Genomic DNA, 21,434 nt, shown 5'->3' with positions numbered 1-21,434 from the left:
AATCTGCTGCAGCCGATTCAGCCATTGGATGATTAGAGCTCAGATCCTCACAGCAGTCGGGTTAGGATGGGGAGTCTGGCTCCGCCCTCTTTTGTTGAAGCTAAACTCTGACCTCAAAGTTTTGAGTCATTTCATTATAATTTATCAGAATTTTCTTGTCAGTGACAGAAACATAACCCAAAATCACGGCCTTCTTTCTTCTGAATACCAGAGACGACAGCTCCGCACCGTGACCAGGTGGCTGCTCTGCCATGTTAGCATGTCAGTGTGTCTGTGACGGAGGCTAGCCCGGGTTAGCATTAGCAGAGTTGACAGAGGCTGCAGACGAAGCTCAGTGCAGTGAGGACTCCTCTGTGTTAGCTCTGCCAGTAAAACCTGAACTCCATGTCAGCAGTAACGAGTATCACAACAGCACTTATGAACTCTGCGAAGCTTGACTCTACTTCAGGCGGATTCATGCAAATATCAATAGTACTGATATCTGATCCATACTAGTTTGATAGACGAGCTTTAAAAACAGGTTTTTATGTTATATAAGGAATTATTCTGCAAAGCAACAATCAGCTGTTTAGTGGTTATTAAAGTTCAGAATCTGCAAATCGGTGATGATTTATTAAATGAATGACGGCACACTGTTCTCGCCCACATAAGCCATCTTTATAGGTTAAACCATCAGTATCAGCAATGCTGGGCCTGAATTACTTTGTTACCATAGTTTGCAGGACTGCACACACCTGCCAAGCCCACTCACAGGGGAAAAACAGTGTTTTGTGGGTCATGTGACTCTTCCACACAAAATGATCCCTATGAGCGCTGCCTGGAGAGAGATGTTCAGAGACGATGATGAACTTTAAAATGCATGAAGAACATAAAAATAAAGCAGCAAAGATTTTTACAAATCAGATAAAAATAAGATAACAGATGAAAAAAAGTCATCGACTGTTTCAACAAACTCAGACGTTTTAAGAATGAAGTATTTTATACTGGAATATTTCTTTCTTTCACCTCTTCTCTTTCTGTTATAGGAGTTTAATATTTTTTAAGCAGAATGTTGCATTTTGTAACTCTAACCTGACGAAAGATCAAAATGTGGAACCGCTTCACGATTTTGCGTGTCATCCTTGCGCAGGGGCCATGCTAATCTTCTCTGTATCGATTCCAATTTATCGTATGTGCTGCCTGAGCGAGCACATCCAGCCTGCAGCACAGCCTGCCATTTACTGCCCTGCTGCAGGACGGCCTCGGTAACACGGTGCAGACTCGACGGCTGCAGACGGACCAACGAGTCGACCGAGAGTCAGGAAAGGACCCGTTTTTGTCTCGTTGACGTCAACATTTGAACTGTGAGCATAAACTAGCTCTTGAATTCTTATGAACTTAGTAACAATTAAAGGGGGCGGAGCTTAAGGCCTCTTCAGGACCGGAGGCTTATCACCTCCTCAGTTATTTCAGCTACTAAAGCTGATTTCTTTCAGAGTTAAAGCTGTAAATCTATCAGGTTCTTCATCTGACTGCTCTTCATCAAGTTTCATAAGGATGAGTTTGGTAGTTTTTCTGGAAATGCTAACAGAACAGCAGATCACCTGCCTCCACCTCAGTGTAGCCTCTTATTGGAGTCAATAAGGATGGATCCCAGCAGCGAGGAGGATTCACAGTTTCTTGATTTAGCATCAACAACTTCACATCAGGCCTCATTCACAGTGTACATACACAAATCTGTGTGTAAACTGTGTGTACAAACATTTCACGCACAAATCAGTGGTTCACTTAGGCTCCGCCCCTTTTTAGTTAAAAGGAAATGTTGGCATTAAAACTAATTTCATAAGAATTGAAGAGCTAGTTTATGCTCACAGTTCAAATGTTGACGTCAACGAGACAAAAACGGGTCCTTTCCTGACTCTCGGTCGACTCGTTGGTCCGTCTGCAGCCGTCGAGTCTGCACCGTGTTACCGAGGCCGTCCTGCAGCAGGGCAGTAAATGGCAGGCTGTGCTGCAGGCTGGATGTGCTCGCTCAGGCAGCACATACGATAAATTGGAATCGATACAGAGAAGATTAGCATGGCCCCTGCGCAAGGATGACACGCAAAATCGTGAAGCGGTTCCACATTTTGATGAACGCTCTCTTTCCTCAGGTTAGGGTTACAGATATCTGAGAGACGCTTTGATTTTGTTTGATTTTCGCCTTTCAGGTCGAGTCGGGTTTCAGGCTAACAAACCAAATGTATGAAGACTTCCTGCTGGATCTTGCATGGACCACGCGTCAGTATTTTCATAAAATGCTCGTGCTGGACGTTGTCGCCTACAGTCTAGTTTCTGTCCCGGCGGACGTCTGAGAGTATGCATGTTTTTTTTACTGCATAGACTTCTCATCTCAGGTTGGCTCTGCTTTATTTTATATTCTATTACTCTTTTTTTATTTGAAACTTTAACGTGTAGGTGCAGCAATATTCACAACCTCCGTTATTTGAGCCTGGCTTTCTTTTTGTCTTCCTTGTTCCCGGTCATCACCATGGTGGGAACCATTTGGAAAGCTGCGTCTTTTTTGGCCTCCTCCTCTTTTCTCTTTCAGTTTCTGCACTCAGACTTTCTGACGTCAGTGGGGCAGGATTCTGTCTTACATCACTATCATCCCTTTGTCTGCTTCACCTGGAGACAAATATCCTAATATGGGAACTGTGTGCAGGTCATATTCAGACTGTGTGCAGATAACAATAATTCAGATTCTGGGATCATCAGAACTGCTCTGTCAGGGAGGGAAGGGTTAAGTCTGGGGCACAAGTTCAGGCTTCATCCTGAAGAGGAGTTAGGCTCCGCCCCTTTTTAGTTAAAAGGAAATGTTGCCATTAAAACTAATTTCATAAGAATTGAAGAGCTAATTTATGCTCACAGTTCAAATGTTGACGTCAACGAGACAAAAACGGGTCCTTTCCTGACTTTTAGTCGACTCGTTGGTCCGTCTGCAGCCGTCGAGTCTGCACCGTGTTACCGAGGCCGTCCTGCAGCAGGGCAGTAAATGGCAGGCTGTGCTGCAGGCTGGATGTGCTCGCTCAGGCAGCACATACGATAAATTGGAATCGATACAGAGAAGATTAGCATGGCCCCTGCGCAAGGATGACACGCAAAATCGTGAAGCGGTTCCACATTTTGATGAACGCTCTCTTTCCTCAGGTTAGGGGTTTAAAATGCGACATTCCGCATAAAAAGTATTAAACTACTATAACAGAAAGAGGAGAGGTAAAAAAGAAATATTCCTGTAATGGCAACAATTAAAAAGGGGCGGAGCCAGCTTTCAAACTGGAGACTAAACTTAGGCATCGACTTCTGTAGCTGATCCCAGAGCAGCTGTGTGGATCTGACACTTGTTGTATGTGTGTCTGTTTGTGTCTGTCGGTCTGTCACTCAGTGTCACAGCTGCATTATGTATTCATGATGATGTCACGTTTGGTTTGTCCGACAGTGTAAATTCTCGTGTGTGTGATAAACAGTAAACATGCGAATGTTACAAAGTAACAAAGTAAACTTGGGTTTGTTTAAGCTTTTGTCTGTAATAGAATTTTAAGCTGCCGATCCAGTGACAGAGCAACATAACCCGACGGCACTCGTGTCTCCAAACACGTCCAGGAAGTTCACTTTCTATTCCAAAGCAGATGTGCTCGTTTTTTACCAAACATCAGCCTGAAGGGAAGCCACAACTCAGCACGGTGTGTTTGTCTTTCTTTTGTCAGTTTGCAGCTTGTATTTTGTGTTGGGCTCAACTGATAGTCCAGAATGTGCTCAGTTAAAGTGTGTAATCGACTACTCAAAGCCTGTTTCACACACTCATTCACATGCATGGAGGGTAACGCAGGCTTAAAGAAACTTGGACGTGGATCGGCCCACCCACCCTCTGATTGGTAGACGACTCTGATTCTCACTTCCTGTTTTACTTTGGCGATCACTCTCTTTGTGCGTCTCTGGTTTTGCTTCGTTTGTGCTCTGATCATTATGTCACCTGTGTTTAATTAGCTTCAGCTCTGTGTTTAAAGTCCTCTCATGCTTTCCTTCGTCCTGTTTGTGTTTTCCTGGAATCTCGTTTTGTTTGTTGGAGTTTGTGGTTTCCTGCTTTTTTTTCCCCTCCAGCTTAATTAAAGCTCAGTTTTTGTTACCAGGCTTGGATCCAGTGTTCTGCATTTTTAATAAACAAAACAACTCGTTCCTCCAATTTCTGCTGATTCGGGTAAAATTAGATTGAAACGCTGATACTCCAGCGCTCTGCTTTACAGCGTGAAAAAACCCTGCACTGAAAATCAGCAAGTGTTACCCTCCTGACCTCTCAGCATCAGCTGTTTCTTTGTTTTTTTAAATAAAGTTGTGCACATTTTTGGTCACATGACTGTTGAAAGTTAACCCAAAACACACGTTTTAAAATGTTGCTCCAGTGAATTATGGGAACAGCTCAAGATCCCGGGTACAGAGCTCGCTCCTGTCACGGACATTAAATATTATATATGCAGGTGCTTGAGTTGATCCTGCCGAGCAGGTGTGGAGTCACTTTATAAGCACGGCTGTTCTGTGATGGTCACGTTTGTTACACACAGTCAAACTTTTGTTACTTAAAATGCAAGAAGCAGGACGTGTGTGTATTTATTATTATTGATCCACTTTCTTCCTGTTCTAAACAATATTTCTTCTCTTCTGTGACTTTTTTAGCTTTGCTTCCTCTGCCCCTCAGTTATTTGGTGATCATGTGATTCTGGTGAATCGTGGGGGAATCTGTTTAAAGCAGCTGCATGTTTTATTTGGTGCGATGTCCTCACGTCTGATGTTTTTCACACTCAGGTATCGGAGGGCTCGAGGAGTTCGTCTTGAAGTCGGCCACGCTGTCCACCTCACCCGCCTGTCCTCCCTTTACCCCGCTCAACTTTGAGGCCACGCCCATTGTCAGGGTTGCCATAGAGCCCAAACATCCAAGTAGGTCTTCGAAGGCGCTCTCACATGTAGTTCATGAAACTAATCTGCTGCTTTGTTAAATTCAGTGAAACCGGAACGTTCACGGAGACCCGACACTGTCTCCTTTCATTTAGTTGGACACGCGTGTGAGTCTGTCTGTCTGCGTGTGTGTGTGTGTGTGTGTGTGTGTGTGTGTGTGTGTGTGTGAGAGTCCCACGCACTGAATTTTGGTATCAGCCAAAAACTCAGCACAGCTGAAGTCAGTCCAGCTGTGCTGATGTATTCAGACCACGAAGCTAAGTTTCACATCATGCTAATGACTCAAATACAGCCGACGGCGTGTTTTACAAACCAGAAATATATAATTCCCCAACAGCCAATGGGAGAGTTCAGTAACACTAACTGGCCCTCTCCTTATTTGTTCTCTGCATGGAGTCAAAGCGTCCGGCTCTGCGCCTCCGTCTGCCCTCAAATGGTGATGATGAGCTTGTGCTGTGTTTCCGATGATCGTGGCGTCAGAGAGAAACCGCCGTGTTAGAGAAACCGAGTCGATCGGCTGAAACATTTCAAACTCCTATCAGTTCACAGTTCTGAGCCCAAATCTGCACCTATTTGTGTATTTGTGTCAACTGTAAACGTAATCGCACCAAACCGAACAAATCTTTATTGAGAGGCTCCACACTGCTCCAAGTCACAGCGTGCACAGCTTCCTAAATGTCAGCTGACATCGATGGTGTGATGAATGAGAGTCACATGACTTGGACTGGAATCAGATTTAAGATGAAAATTTTACGGCTTTGAATTTAACTTTAATACGGACGACTCGAGATGTCACTCGTACTTCAGTTTCTTGACCAGAGACTGGGAATCAATGGACTGTTCATACAATGCATCAAGCTGACAGCAGCCAATCACGCTGCACAGGCCGAAGGGAGGAGCATTTGCTAATATTCAGATATTAAAACACTGAAGTCAGCAGAGTCTTGCCAGTTTAAACTCTTTTCTCCTGCAGCAGATGATATCAGCTGTAAATAACGCTTTCGGAGGCACAGCCAGCAGCACTCACAGAGAACAGGAAACTACGACTTCACTTTGATAATGTTTGGTTGTCTGGCAGCACAAGCAGAGCTGTGAATGAGAGGCCGGTGACGCCTGCCCACATCAATCCACACAGAAAAACTCTTTATGTGGGTGCTGCCGGACTCAGGAAGTAAAAAGATTCATACGAAAAGCCGAGCTTCACCGCTGCTCTGGTCAAATTCAATTCAATGCAACTTTATTTACACAGCGCCAAATCACAACAACAGTTGCCTCAAGGCGCTTTATACTGTAAGGTAAAGACCCTACAGTAATACAGAGAAAAGCCCAACAATCATATGACCCCCTATGAGCAGCACTTTGGCGACAGTGGGAAGGAAAAACTCCCTTTTAACAGGAAGAAACCTCCGGCAGAACCAGGCTCAGGGAGGGGCGGGGCCATCTGCTGCGATTGGTTGGGGTGAGAGAAGGAAGACGGGATAAAGACATGCTGTGGAGCAGAGACAGAGGTTAACACCAGTTAGGTCCAGTCAGGTTTGAGAGTGTGTTCCTCGTTGTGTAGACGTTCCGACCGCTCACACAGCCGAATCGATGATTGTGTTTCCACCTCGTTTGTTTGTGACAGGCGAGATGCCAAAGCTGGTGCGCGGGATGCGCTTGTTGAACCAGGCCGACCCCTGTGCCGAGGTTCTGATCCAGGAAACCGGAGAACACGTTCTGGTCACTGCTGGCGAGGTTCATCTGCAGCGCTGCCTGGACGACCTGAGAGAGCGGTCAGTGTGCGTGCGTGCATGTGTGTCTGCCTGTATGCTGATGTTAGGCATGTAAAGTGTTCATGTTCACTCGTGAACACTTGTTAAAGAAACCTGCTCTGCTTTGGCTCACTTCCTGTCCCTGCGCTGAATGTTCATGTATGAACATAGTAACAGGTCAGTGTGTGCAGCAACCTCTGTGAGCTTCAGAATGCTCTAAACAGTCAGTTTATTCCATGTTTTCCTACATTTGGCTCCATATGATGTCACAGAGGGGGATATCTTTATATGGTCATCTCATACAACAGTCACCCAATCAGCCAATCAGTGATACCGTGGGTTCATTATTATTGTCTTTCTGCATGCTGCCTTTGACTGACATGATTAAGTCATTGAGGATATTTCTAATCATTTCTGTGCTGATGACATTCACTTGTGTGTCTTTTGGCTTCCATACAGTCATTTTGTTTTAAACTCAGAGTAACTGAGCTCATCCTTTAACAACATCAAATGTCTACATCAGTGATTTCTAGTGTTTCTAATGCTGGCATAATAATTACAGTTCGTCTCTGGGCTTCGACTCCCATGAAAAATCTGTTTTACGTTCCATTTAAGGAACATTTAGGAAAAGTCTCATCAGAGAAAACATTTTCATGCATCTGTGTCATCGTGCTTAGATTACTATAATACCCAGTTAACTTAATTATTATGTCTAAGAATCAAAGGATGGTGCAGGTAGCAGAATAGGTCAACTTGAAGCTTTATCCAAGAGGTCACTCTGACTATAATTTATTTATCTGAGCATAAAGACAAAAAGGGAAACCAGCTCTGCTCAGGTTAACAAGGCTGGGTGCACTAATCCAGTTCCTGTGGTTCTTTGAAGCCTTGGAATAATCAGACCATCCAAACTGTTCACGCAGATTATTCTGCATGTATGTGGTCGCTGATTTATATGCACAGTAAAAAATCTGCTCAGCATCCGTGTGATTGGAGAAATTCTCCAATATGGCTGCTAACCAATCAGATTACGTTCTGATAACATCCAGAGAGCGAGGTGGCTGAAGGAGCAGTGAGTGATGGGCGAGTAGTCGCCACGATCATCATTTTTATCATAATTTAATCTAAATTCATTTAGTTTTGTTCCAATAAATCTTGTGAGATTAGCACAGAGTGGGTGTGAACTTGATTCAGAGTTGTTGGTGAGAGTCGCTGCGCACGGTTTACAAAGCGTGACGTGTGCTCTTCTCGTCTCCATGACAAACACGGGAGCTTCCTCCCTCACACCCTGATCGTCAGTGAAAGATCAAGAACAAGGAGCTTACGTCTGATTGGATCCCCCCCAAACTGGTCCCGCCTCTCTATACAACTTAATTAATTCTGATTGGATCTCGTCGCCCCGGAACATTGTCGTCTCGTTTTTATTCATCGACAAAAGTGCTGAAACATTTCATCACAGGTTTTGTGTATTCGGGGTTTGTTTGTTTGTTTGTTCAGAAAAAAAGAAAATGATCAGTCAACAAACGAACGCTATGGTGAGACGTGGGCGGAGTTTCTGATGATAGGTCAGCATGTGTGCAGCAACCTCTGAGAAAGGCTTCAGGATGTGACGTCTAAAGCCAGCAGGGGGCGTGGTGGCTGTGTCCGTCTTATTTTAGTTGATTATTGCGGCGTCTTCTGTCTCCATGATCGACAATAACCTCCACCTAGACTGTGAGCCAAGAAATGATCACCATGAAGTAAAGTCCCACTTTTCAGAAAGTCTGACTTGGACTGCGTTGGTATTAATAACCGTGCTCCTCACGTGGCGTCTGCTGTCCCAGTATTCAATTTTTATATTTCTCCATATCTGACTTTTTCTGTCTCGGTCATATCGATCGTCTGCGTTTGTGTGCTCTCCTGCTCGCGTCTGCTGTTGCGTAGTGCAGGTTGAGCACAGTGTGTGTTCGTATACTGAGCGACTCACATCTGAGGCACAGAGCTGATCTGTTTCCAATTCCAGCCCATCATTATCTGGCTATCATTACGTATTGACTGCTGCTCCTGTCCGTCTGGACGCTGCCAGCCTCCTCAGAAGAACAGTGCGAGCTCATTGACCGGCACATAGATTATTTTCACAGGGGAAATTTGGTGTCGCTGCTGCGGCCTCACAAAATCACCCGAGAATGAGTTTAGAGATGGCGTTTCCAGAAAACCTGAACACAAGACCCGCCTGTAACATTAAACCACGGCTGTGTGGCAGGTAGTAAACACACTGGAGCCAGTTACAAGTTTAAAAAGGTGCTTTTTTCTGTGGGCAGCAACACGACCTCATTTTAACCCAAGAGTGCAAACACAAACAGAAATAATCCATCCACCGATTCCTGAACCCGGCAGGCCAGTGCCAAACTCTTCTACTTCTATTGTTTCATGGTGTCGCAAAATAAACAGTTTACAACAATATCTTTCATGGCTTGATGGTCAGTGTAGAGGCTACATTAATTTCTTAAAGTTCAATAAAGCTGAAGATCCTGTTGAGGTTTTTCAAAATAAACTGAAATGATGACAAACAGAAGGACCAGTCCAAACAAATCGAGGACCTTATTCCTAAACGAGGGGCTGCCTCTGTAGCACGGACATGGGTTGGTTATGAAACATCTGACACTGCAAATTACGCAGGAAACCGGCCCCCACCAAACCTCTGCTACCACCAACGGAAGAATCACGTGACAGTAAGGAGAGAGTTTACGGCTGAGAAGCAAAGAAGAGCCGTCAGGTGCTCCAAATAAACCTCCCACTCAAACATTAGAACGGGCGTTTCCCCGCAGCACGCCGTGTAATAAATACCCACAAAGAAAATGGCAACCATCCCAACTTATGTCTAAAAATATGTAGTTCAATCCATCGGTCAAAACACTCGACTCCAGGCACACGACGCCCAGCTGAAAACACTTCACACAAGTCGAGCTGCCCGAGATTCACAGAATTCACCGAAAATGTAAATTTTTGTGGTTTATATCGTTATAAATGTCATATGAGATTTTGGTCATATCGCACAGCCCTATCAGTTGGGGTCTGATCCGGGATCAGAGAGGACAGCAGAGATGTCACAGTGAAAACCTGCAGTGTGCAGGTGTGACTGCAACAGGCCGCACTTAGGCTACGTTCACACTGCAGGTCTTAATGCTCAATTCCGATTTTTTGATCAAATCCGATTTTTTTGTCTGCTCGTTCACACTACAAATAAAATGCGACAGCAAACGCGCTCTAGTGTGAACGCTCAAAGCGGCCCGCATGCGCAAAAGAAGCTGTCACACACAACGAGCTCTGTTTAGACCCAGAGCAACAGTATTGTTTGACTGATGGCCGTTAATATAAAGACTTCGGTCTTCACGTTTCCCAATTTTTGCTTTAAGTTATTTTGTTATTTACATAATAATGTAAATAACCTAATAATGATCCTTATTGCTGTTTAAGAGAGGAGCGGTGCTTCAAATGATAGCTGCAGATTTCTGTCAGAATCTGCAGATTACAGTACAAATAAAATGTTCACATTGTCTTCCCAACAGTTTCACTAACATCTACACTGGATGGCCAGGAAGCGTTCGCGATGTCTTCTCGGGCGCTTCTCTGGCGCTGATAATTGGCTTCAGTCTTGTGTCGGTGACGTAAAAGGCGGATTTAATGCGACTTGACCGTTCAAACAGCAGTCGCTTTCTAAAACATCGGATATGTATCGGATTCAGTACCACATACGAAAGTGACCCAGATCGGATTTGAAAATATCGGATTTGCGCCGTTCACACTGTCATAGCATGATCGGATATGGGTCGCATAGGGTCAAAAAAATCGGATTTGATGCGCTTTCGCCTGCAGTGTGAACGTAGCCTTATTCCCCTCAGAGACTCGTGACCTCCTTTCAAACATCTTCTGCATGTCAGTGTTATAAAACCACACGAGCTGAGAATCGACGTTTGGCATCTACGTACCTGGATGACTGAGCATCGAGACATTAAAACAGCCTGGATTTGCCACGTCTGTGTGATCAACAAAGAAGTGTGTCCTGTTTTTGTGTAACTTTGATGACTGTGCCGTGAAGCAGGATCATTTTAGGTACCCAGTATCCTCACCCGTAGATTTCCTGTACATCGTCTAATCGGCTTTTTGTACATCGCTGAGATTGTACGACGGGATGCTGTTTGCAGTGTGTAAAGCGTGTTTTCATCGGTTTATTTTTACTCAGTTTTTATGCGTAAGAACAGTTGCTCTGTGTTCATTAATCTCGGTTCTTGTCATGTCAGCGGGGAACAGAAATCCATCAGTTAGAGAGAACTGCCGCTCTCCGCGCACGGCTGCTCAAATGATAACACAACATCTTCGATATTTAGCAGTGTGTAATTTTGCGTTTGAAGTCGTCTGTTTATTCCAGACATGAATTGCAAGTCACTGAAAGCTGTTGCATGGATGCTGTCCATGACAGGCTGAGCAGGTTAGGTGGAAGCTTTTAAGGTCTAAACAGGAGAAACTAGATGAACAGTGTCCCTTTATTTCACAGTAATTAGTAAAATTACACACTATTTGTGCTTCCTGACCATTTAAACATTTATATTTCAGAAAAAGTGAATTATAAAGTAGCCAATGTACAAGTAGGTTTATTTGTCATTAGATCAGAATGATTTCCTGCACAGCTGTAACGATGCAGATGCCGTTAAAGCCAGTATCTGCAGCAATCTAAAGCATCGCATTTACACTCAGTGCATTTATCAAGACACATCACATCTTTTCTTCTGAGAGTTTTAACCTTGTTAAACCAGAATTCACAGGCAGCACGACGTGCTCTTTCCTGTGATGCCATTATCTCCGATGTTCAGCTTTTTCCATTAAGGCTCAACATCCATAAATCCATTTAGGATGCATAAAAATAGCTCTTTATAACTTTGTGCCTCGCTATCATCAGTTCTCATTATCAGTTTTCCTTCCGTGTCGGATTTAATCCGGTGACAGATGTCTGCACATCCGTGGTAAAACCAAACTGTTAATTCAGTCTGTTCTGTTATCATGCGGCTTTGCTAAAATACAAATGTACACCCCAACGTTAAAATAGCCTGGCCAGGTTCCCCTCGTGCTGTCACAACACCTTGGATCCATCGAGGCGGGGACTCCTCGGATCGCTGAAGGTGTCCCGTGGTGTCGCTCGCCTTCGCTTTAGCAGCAGATCCTTTAGATCAGGGGTGGGGAACTCCAGGCCGCAGCTTTTAGATGTGTCCTTGATCCATCACAGCTGATTTAAATGAGCTCCTCAACATGTCTTGAAGTTCTCCAGAGGCCTGGTAATGAGCTAATCATTGGATTCAGGTGTTTTGACCCAGAGTGAGATCTAAAACCTGCAGGACTCCGGCCCTCGAGGCCTGGAGTTGGACACCCGTCTCAAAGTATCAGACAGTAGATCTCAGTAGGTCCTTGGTTGCTCCGAGATCTGAGAAATTTGGGGGCCAAGTCAACAATAGAGACTCTGAAACTATTTCTGAGAAATGTTTGCACGGTGGCACAATGAACACGGCTGCTGTTATCAGTTAATGTGGCTCCTGCAGTCGTGGTTAAGCAGGTGTGTCAGAGTTACATGAATGCTGAATGAATCCCATCGAAGGCAAATTTGTCTTTACATGGTCAGGACAACATCAAGTTTCAGCTTGATGTTTCTGGGTGGCCGTTACAGTCCTGTGCAAAAGTTTTGAGCCAGCTGTTATTTCTCTGGATTTTGTTTGAAGGTTTATTGAGACCTGAGCAAACCTACCTGGAAACACAGGTACGATCAGCTGAAGGTGCATCTCTCCTGTCAGGTCTCTGCTGGATTGTCTTCCTGTTTAAGTAAATGCATTTCAGAAGATGTTTAGGCCTTGCACATTATTCATTTTCATCTTCAGATTTTTTTAAGGAACCGCTGCACGCCAGTGTCGGGATGTGCCGAATTCTTAGCTAACAGCTCCGTGGGAATCACCTGTTTGGGGCAAAAATACTATTTTATGTCAGACTGTGTTATCTTTGGCATTTTTTATCGATCCAGTTAAAGAAATTGGAATCAGTGATGTGTTTTTGTGACAGCCTGCTAGTAATAAAGTGTTTTTAAAATCTTTACTTTAAAAAGCTGAAAATGAATCAATGTTCAAAGGAAACCTTAAAAGAGCTCCGGAAAGCTGGAAAATTGTTTCTCAAGACAAATTAAAAAACTCAAAGGAAGCAAAATATAAAGAAATGAGGGGCGGCTCAATACTTTTGCACAGTATTGTACATGTGCTTCATATGTAATTCCATTATTTTTAATCTTGTGCTCTCACGAGGACAGATTATAATTAAATGCCTGAATAACATTATCCATGTACAGGAAACAGTACCTGCTGTTACAGGTAAATCTGCACATTCGAAGTGTTTGGAGTGTTTATCTGCTCAGAGATTGGATCAGAGGGCGCAGCAGCAGCTATACGAGAGCTAGCTAACAGTGCTGAGAGGACCCGTCACTGGCTGTGGGTGAAAAGGGCTGACATCACTTGGGCAGCTATGGCAGTCAGCGAACCGCGAGAGAAAAGAAAATATTTGCTCTTCTTCCCTTTTCTGGGAGGCAGTGAGGAAGTAGAGTGTACAGCCTGATCCGGCGGGGAGGTGTGGCCCCCCTCCAGCTCTCCTGTCGTGTCCCTTTTGTCTTACTCCTCTCTTTCACCTTTTCTATCCCTTTGAAGAAGTGAGGCTCCATAAATGTTAAAGAGGTAAGTATTATCTCTCAGTTGAAGTGAATAGATAGAAAATAAACTGTAGAAAACTAAAAGAAGAAGTGAAATAACAAGTCAACATAAACCAGAGACACTCCGGGGCCTGATCAGCCCTGGCAGGGCCTCCTTGGATGAGGGTGTCTGGTGATAACGGCCGAAACACCCGATGAATCCAAGGTCCACTGCTGACGATGTGTCCCAAACCTTAATATGATAACCTAGATCAGATCTCTAATCCCCCAAAAATGGGAGATTGGCCTGGGTAAAAGACAGAAAGCTGAGGCACGCACTGATGTGTGCTGCTGGTAAAGTTTCTGGGCTGCCTTTCCTCATAACAGCCTCAAGATGCTCGCCATTTAACGCAATGCACAATCAGGGACTGCAACATCTAGTGCTTTTACTGAATCACCAAAGAATAGAATATAACTTGTGGTGAGAACATGAAGTAGCAGATGGTCACAGTCAAGTGACCAGTTAAGATTCCCGTCGTGATGAAAGTCTGTTCGCCGGTCGTGTTTTCGTAGGTTAGACATTTGCAAAGCTAATGTTTCAGTGGGGCGAATGTTTCGTGCCTGCGGCGCATGTTATCGTCGGGTCTTCAGCGGGAGCCTGTCACCATAGCAACCAGGAAAACTCAGTTTCTGTATTTGAACCCAAACCGTGAACTTTCATTACTCAAACCTGCCCATCCATCCCTGTCTCATTACTGGAGCCAGTGTCCAGTCTAAACCTGACCGAGCAGATTTACTAAGTAAACGTAAACTGTGTGATGCTGTGTGTGGGATTCGCACTTTTTAACTCTAACTTCATGTTACCTTATATGCAGCAGAGCCTATTTGTTGTATAAAATTAAATTCGAGCACAGAAATGTTACAGGACAGTGAGGAAGCTGATGCAAACACACCCGTGTCCCTGAAAGTCTTCTGCCATGTGTTTAGTGATGACATCATCCTCAGCCTCCGAATTCGGGGTTTTACTGAATGTGCTTACTTACCAGAAGCACAAGAATCGATTTGTAAAAGCAACGAAGAGGCCGTGGAGATCAATTGAACGAAAACAGGTCTGAATAAAACCCCCGCAGACACAGTAAGACATAAACTGCAAGCAAATGATTCAGCAGAGCAAGTTTTTCTCAAGGACCTCTCTCCGCTTGGCTCCAGTCACTGGCCTGTCTCCCAGATCCTGCCTGAACATGCTCCATCACAGGGACATCATTACTCCAGCGATGAGTGCTGCATTGTTTTCACCAGACCTCAGGCGGGCAGTCAGGCTGGAGAGCCTGAATTTTCTCATCACCTCAGAGATTCTTTTTCCTGCTGCTCTCAGACGGCTCTCAGAGCTATTTGGCTCCAGGTGCCCTATAATGTGACTCGGGAGTGACTCCCATCCAGCCGCTCCGCCGTGTAGGCCTGATTGCTGAGAGCCAAAGAGAGGAACGGGCCCCTCTCGGGGTATCCCGTCCCTGCAGAGGAGCGCTCGGGCTGCGGAGAGGTCGCCGCCTTCATCGCAGACACATGCTGGATATGAAGAATCTTGTCTGGTGGCAAATCATCGAGTAGTAAAGCTGGATGAGCGAGGGTTCGGCGGGCAGCGGAGCGTGTCGCTCACCGTGTGATCGGGGCACGCTGCCACATTTGTTGGCGTTTTTCTGGCAGGCGCTGTTTCAGGACCTGGGAAAAGAATGGTAGGACCCGCTGGGGGGGGGGCAGTTTGAGCTGGTGGCCTTCGTGGTCAATCACACGTGCCCTTCTGATGGTTTTTAAAAGGCACCTCCTCCCTGTAATATCGCAGGCCCGACTCTGTGCGGCGTCTGTGGAGCTGAACTCACACAAATGTGTTTTTCAGAGTTTTGATGTTTTGCGTCTGCAGACGAGGACCTGAGTACAGATCCAAGTTCAGGCTCAGGTTTTAAGAACCTCCTGTTTTTGTGGATCGATTTTAGATTTAGAATAACAGGAAAAACAACAACGTTGTTGCGCGTTGTGTCCAGTCACACAACAGTGTTGTTGTTACTGCACGGCTGCAGCGGCGTGCAGCTATCAGCGACGTGTTTTCAGGTGGGTCGCCCACATGCATTATATCGGTGTACCAGCTCATCGTCTTTCAGTGCGTCAGTAACCGCCCGCTTTGTGCGCCACAGTTGTCACGTTGCTGCTTTGTCCTTTTTTGGGGGGGTTCTTGTGTTCCTATTGGCCGACACACTCACTCATATTCTGAGCTTCCTGTCATAGCAGACAGCTCGCTCCGGTCCTGTCAAACGTTTCGCTTCAGGCCGGCTGCTCGGCTCGCTGTTGGGTTTAAGCTCCGGCTCCGCCATGTTGGATGCAGAGTCTGCAGGGCGGCTCTGACTGGAACCAGTCCAGGAGATGGTGTCTAATGGTTGTGGTGTTTTACATACTGGTACACAAAGGCTGACGTGTGCCTGGAACGGCACGTGGTGCAGTTCATGGGTGCAGCTGTCGGACGTTAGAGGAGGACTTTTCATACTTTGCGCCTCACCTCTGCCCCGCTGCTGTGGCTCGTGGGCAGCACCCGGCCCACTGTGTCAGTGCTCTGAAAGCGTGGCATCAAACAACACTGCATACACCATTTTCACTCATGCACTCAGCTGCTCCTCTGATCGTGCTGACTGCACACACCACGCTTGGCCTGAATTCCTCTTTGGGTTTCTTTCATGTAACTGTGTTTCTGTGCGTCTCCTGGTTTGTTGCCGCCCGGTTTGTGTCACAGAGTAAATATTTATATTCTTTAAAATGTTATTATCGATTATATTTTATAATTATTTAGCAGGAGAATGCAAATCTGTCACCTGTGAGCCACACTGATCTGAGTTTGCACCTCCAACAGCTCCTGACGTCAGAGCGCACCGAGCTGTGTTTTCAAATCGGCCTCTGTTTATTTGGTTTTTGCCTTTTCCACCGTTTGCTCCACCCAGGCTTTGAGTTTCATGGATAAATGTTTTATGATTGCTTCAGCCTTGGTGCTACTTAAGGACGCACTCCTGCAGACACTGATTGTAAGAGCTCAAGTCGAAAGCACAATGCACTCTCACTGACCGACGAGTAAAATCACTTTGGATGATGTAACACTGTGCACTGTCCATACAGTACACACACACACACACACACACGTTGGGTATTCATATCTTGTGGGGACAGCCCTTATCCTAACCAGGGATTGTAGCATCTCGTCCTTTTATTACATATAAAGATGAAAGCTCTGGATCTCCATGGTTGGTTTGTTCTGTTCTTTGTGTGTCTGAGCTACTTTTTTACAGCACTTTAGTCAACCTGTTTTTAAAAGTGCTTATAAATAAATTGATTGATTGATCTCTTCTTTGCTGGCGGGGTTGGGGGGTTCTTGGCTTTGTGCGGCGGGTCCGTCAGCGCAGAGTCGCTCATGAGGCTCGCTCCGCGCTGCCTGTTGCTCTGATTTTGTGGGATTCCAGCTGAGGAAACGAGGCCGCGTGCAGCACTGCTGCTGCTATGTTTAGAGCCGAGGCCAGACAGCTCGGGACAGAGATGGCAGAGCAGGACGGCGGATCGCTGACCGGCCAGCTGGCTGCCTGCTTGGCTCAGATGAAGGCTGATTGGCTGGATGGATGGCTCGATCATTGGCTTACATTTTGGCTGGTGATGTGACTTGATGGCGAGCTACCTGCTTCATAAAGTGTCTGATTGGCTGGCTGGGTGACTTGTTGATGTGTCGGCAGCCTGAGCCCTCCACGTAAGCGCTGGCACGCAGCGCATCACGTTCAGAATAAGGTCAGCGCTGTTCTCTGCCACACGGGCGAGCACAAGACTGTGACATCACAGCTCCACCGCTGCGAGGGGATTATCCCCACACCCCACCCTCTCCCATCAAAACTAGGTCAGGTGCCCAGTCTTCAGTGCTTATGGGCACCAGTGATCGATAATTCAGCGCACACACACACACACACACACACACACACACACACACACAGAGCTGTACGTTTTCAATTTGGCGTTTTCACAGAAACTTTTCAAGTGTTCATTAAGTGAGATGGCGAGCAGCAGGGATTACCTGTTACCGTGGATAACTGGATTAAACGAGGAAGTATCCCCGCTGTCTCGGTGCCGCTGCTAATGCAGCACAAATATAAACACAGGCGTGTTTTTCAGAGTGACCCAGTGACCCCGGGGTCAGCCAGGAAGCATCTGTGTTGTTCAGTAAAGCCTCTAATGCAGACGGGCAGACTAATGAGTGCGATTGTCCTCTGCAGCCTGCTGGTGGAGGACCTCAGCGGGTATAAATGATGTTAGAGAAACACTTTGTGTCCTTGCTGCGGCACTCGGGCTCTGACTCATTTCTACTGAACACCCAAATCTTTAAAATGCCCCACAAATCATTTTATTATTGGAAAGACGGCTCTGCGCCGCTCCACACGTGTGACGTGAGGGGAGCAAGCGGTCGTCTCAGTGTACGGCCCAAATGCACATCGCAGGATCCAACGTCATCGAATGTCACAAGAACGAACAAGCGCGCAGTAAAATGATCAAAGAGAAAAGGAGGATGTCCATCACCTCTGAGATCCTGGTGACATTTCTTTGAGCAGCTCTGCGTCTCGTTGCTGGTTTATAAGCTGCGACTCAACGTTAGCAGCAAAGCGTCTGATAGGCCGGACAGATTCTCTCTACCTGCGTGCAGCTTTCTGAGGTGTCGTGTTTTTGTGTTCGCTCTGTCAGCCGGATCTGAAAGAATATTTCATATTAATTAGAGTTTCTTTAAACTCGTGGCTGTGACAGTAATTACAGACTCCAAAGACGTTTCTCTTAACGCCGTCTCGTCCCGTTGGAGAGGAGCTTTCATTCGCACCGTCACCTGCAGAGTCTGTACGAGCGTAAAACACCAACGGGAACATTTTGTATCCCGACTTTTCCTCACTCCGAGTTTCATCTTTGCTTTAATTTTAATTACACTCAGTTTCACACAGGTGTGGTTTTTTCTATTCTTGGCTCTGAATGATGTCACAGGAGGGCGTCCTCATACAGTTCAGCACAGTTTACAAACCGTGAGGAGCAGCCAATCAGAAGAAAGTTGGCTTACAGGGAGGCTTATTTCAGATCAGATACATAAGGGTTGTTTGGGGCCGTGAATCATGCAAAGCTACTGTAGTGGAGCGACTCATTCCACTTTTTTAAATCCTCTTCCATCCTGTAGCAGGAAGCATCACTTGTGCCATTGTAGAGTTTCACCTTACAGTTTAAAATGCTTTGAGCTTGTGATTTGGTGCTTTGTCAATAGAAAAGAATTGAAGTATCGGATCGATTACGTCAGACTTTTGTGAACACCCACTTGATGACCCCAGAGGATGAAGGTGAAGATTTTAAAAAGTTTCATTTTTGGCCGTATTTTATTTTCCATTACGGCTAAAGTGACTCTATGCAGACGATTCATGTTGTTTTCTGGAAATCAGCCCACACCTCAGATGTTCGGAGGAGATTTTATTGAAAGTATCATCCCAGAAATATTTGGGTATTTGTTTGGATGACGGACAGAGTGCAGAGTTTTTATTATTGAGATATTTTAATCTTATTTAGCTCCTTATTCTTGGAATAACCTTCAGAGCACATTGAAGCTGAATGCTTGCGTCTCCCTGCAGAGTGCAGAGCTCTCATAAAGACTTCTGTAAATGACAAGTTTTCACTGTGTCTTGTTTTTTACGTGTTCTTGTGTTTGATTTATTCTGCCTTGAAAAACGACGTTAGTCTGAAGGACTTCCTGGTTAAATGGGTCCAGATGTTGTGTTTGAAAAACGTGCTGCTCATAGGGGTCATGTGATTGTTGGGTTTTTCTCTGTATGTGTTATTGTAGGATCTACCGCACAATATGAAGCGCCTCGAGCGACTGTTGTTGTGATTTGGCGCTGTGTCAATAAAACTGAATTGAATAAAACATGAAATCGTCATCAGATGGCGGTCCGAGGTTTTCAGTTCTGATGTGTTTGACCTGTGAGCAGCCGAATCCTGTCGCCCCGTTGCCTTTGGGCGACAGCCATGGCCTGTGTCTGTTCTCTATCTGCAGACTGTCAGACTGGCTGATTATGAAAACAGAGAACAGCCTCCACTCTTCTTTTTTTTAAAGGTTTGCTAAAATCGAGATCAGCGCGTCTGAGCCCATCATCCCGTTCAGAGAGACGGTGGTTCGTCCTCCCAAAGTGGACATGGTGAACGAGGAGCTGGGCAAGCAGCAGAAAGTCGCCATCATTCATCAGGTGAGTCGCTGAGCTGGAGGCAAGGGTAGTGTATGAAATCTGTGATTCAGCTCTACTGTCTGCTGACGGAGTTTAAAAACGTTCAGCGTTGCTCTGAGGAGAAGAATCCGGAAGGAAAGGGGCGGATTTATCACATTTCCAGATAATCAGTGTTCTCGTGTGGCTGTTTCCAGGTCAAAGAAGAGGCCTCTCAGGGTCGATCGTCCGACACCCTACACCTGGACTCCAGCGGCCTCGTTACCCTCACCACCCCCAACAGGCTGGCCACAGTTGGCGTCAGGGCGATACCTCTGCCACAGGGTAAGACCCAGGCACGCAGCGAGCGCGCTGAGAGGCTGTGGGCGGGGCGTGTGCCACGTCTGAGGGCAAAAGTGTTTGTAGCTCTTGGTCTGTGAGAACGAGGACACGCGCTCTGAGTCAGGCATTTATTGTTTACATGGAAACCGCGAGAAGGTCAAACCCTGCCCACCTTTCCACCTCCACACCTGGTAACGATCTCCTGGTTCACTGTCAGGAAGTCGCCCGAACGTGCAGCTCTTTGTTTGAACCAAGAAAACAAAAGTCAGAAAACATTCAGTGAGCATCTTAAAGAGTGAACATCACTCCAGTGAACATCAACGATGGCAGATTTTCATCTCTTCATCAAACAAACAAAGAATGTAGAAACAGAGACTGTACGTAAAAGATGGACATGGGCTCCATGGCATTAGTGGTTGTTTTGTGGATGACATCACAGTCTTGGTTTATTAGAACGAGAAACTCGGGACACTTTGTGTTTACACTGTACGACTGTCTGTCAGCGAGTGGCCCCATCACGAGATCAAACCGGAACCGAGAACATAAACTCGTCTCAGCACATTTTAAACATTTATTTCATCTAGGAACTATTTTCTGTACCAAACCGCACCCACCGCCGGATCACAGGATGCGTGCTTGATGCTCGTGCATGTGACAGATCGCTGAGGTGAATGGTGTCTGTAAGCTAAATGCTAAGGTTAGCCAGCTGCATGCTGGGCAGTAGAAAGATGATCATTCCTGCATGAAACTTGGAAAATATGGGTGGAGTCACAGGCCTGAACGTAAACTCGCGATGCTTCAGAGTTTAGAAGTTTTGTTTCAGTGCCAGATTAATCCAAATAAGGCAGAACAGCCCGAGTGAAGCTAAACCATCACATGAAGATACGGCAGTAATGCGGCGGTTTCTTTCAGAGGCAACCCGTCTGCTGGAGAGCAGCTCGGAGGTGATTCGGACTCTGGAGCAGGTAAACATGTCGCTGAGGGAGGGGAAGAGTCTGGACATCAGCGTCAGGAGCCTGGAGGCCATTTCTGACCTGAAGGCCCAGCTGGAGAGCCTGCTGCAGGGGAGGAAGTGGAGGAACGCCGTGGAACGTATCTGGGCCTTCGGGCCTCGCAGGTCAGACTCGAGCGTCTTTCTGATTCTGCTTCTTTGTTTATTTGCATCTGATGGTGTCTGCGAGCTTCTTGCATTAACACTTGTGGTCGTGCATCTCAGCACTTCCCTTTCTAATGTTCTTTCTGCTGGATGCAGGTTCTGAAGACTTGAGTCGTGCGAGTTTTTCCTCGTTTTCTCTGTTAGATGCATTCATGAGAATAAGGCAGAGCTGAACTCCTCAGGGCTTCATGAACACAAACAAAGAGGTGCAGCACCATGGAGACTTCCTCACTGTCGATGTCCGTGTCTCCAGGTACGGTCCGAACATCCTGCTGAACAGCGTGGAG

General features: G+C 45.9%; 1 protein-coding gene and 3 non-coding genes across 4 annotated transcripts in view; 3 read left to right on the top strand and 1 right to left on the bottom strand.

Annotated features, from left to right (window-relative positions):
* The window catches only part of efl1 (elongation factor like GTPase 1), a 72,994-nt gene that overhangs the window by 44,628 nt on the left and 6,932 nt on the right, over positions 1 to 21,434 (top strand). Inside the window, exons 15-20 of the mRNA XM_026176958.1 lie at positions 4,819 to 4,950; positions 6,593 to 6,740; positions 19,565 to 19,694; positions 19,868 to 19,994; positions 20,904 to 21,108; positions 21,401 to 21,434. The exon at positions 21,401 to 21,434 is cut by the window's right edge and continues 487 nt beyond it. Coding sequence (XP_026032743.1) covers positions 4,819 to 4,950; positions 6,593 to 6,740; positions 19,565 to 19,694; positions 19,868 to 19,994; positions 20,904 to 21,108; positions 21,401 to 21,434 — 776 coding nt within the window. The remainder of the gene's footprint in view (positions 1 to 4,818; positions 4,951 to 6,592; positions 6,741 to 19,564; positions 19,695 to 19,867; positions 19,995 to 20,903; positions 21,109 to 21,400) is intronic.
* LOC113028084 (U6 spliceosomal RNA) lies at positions 1,085 to 1,191 on the bottom strand. The gene has a single exon (XR_003273189.1). It is a non-coding gene; the product is annotated as a U6 spliceosomal RNA (small nuclear RNA).
* LOC113028078 (U6 spliceosomal RNA) lies at positions 2,004 to 2,110 on the top strand. The gene has a single exon (XR_003273187.1). It is a non-coding gene; the product is annotated as a U6 spliceosomal RNA (small nuclear RNA).
* LOC113028073 (U6 spliceosomal RNA) lies at positions 3,040 to 3,146 on the top strand. Its single transcript, XR_003273186.1, has one exon. It is a non-coding gene; the product is annotated as a U6 spliceosomal RNA (small nuclear RNA).

Source organism: Astatotilapia calliptera, chromosome 1, assembly GCF_900246225.1.
Source record: "Astatotilapia calliptera chromosome 1, fAstCal1.2, whole genome shotgun sequence".
Classification (NCBI taxonomy): domain Eukaryota; kingdom Metazoa; phylum Chordata; class Actinopteri; order Cichliformes; family Cichlidae; genus Astatotilapia; species Astatotilapia calliptera.
The sequence above is the reverse complement of the archived record's forward strand: the minus strand, read 5'-3'. Positions and strand labels throughout refer to the sequence as shown.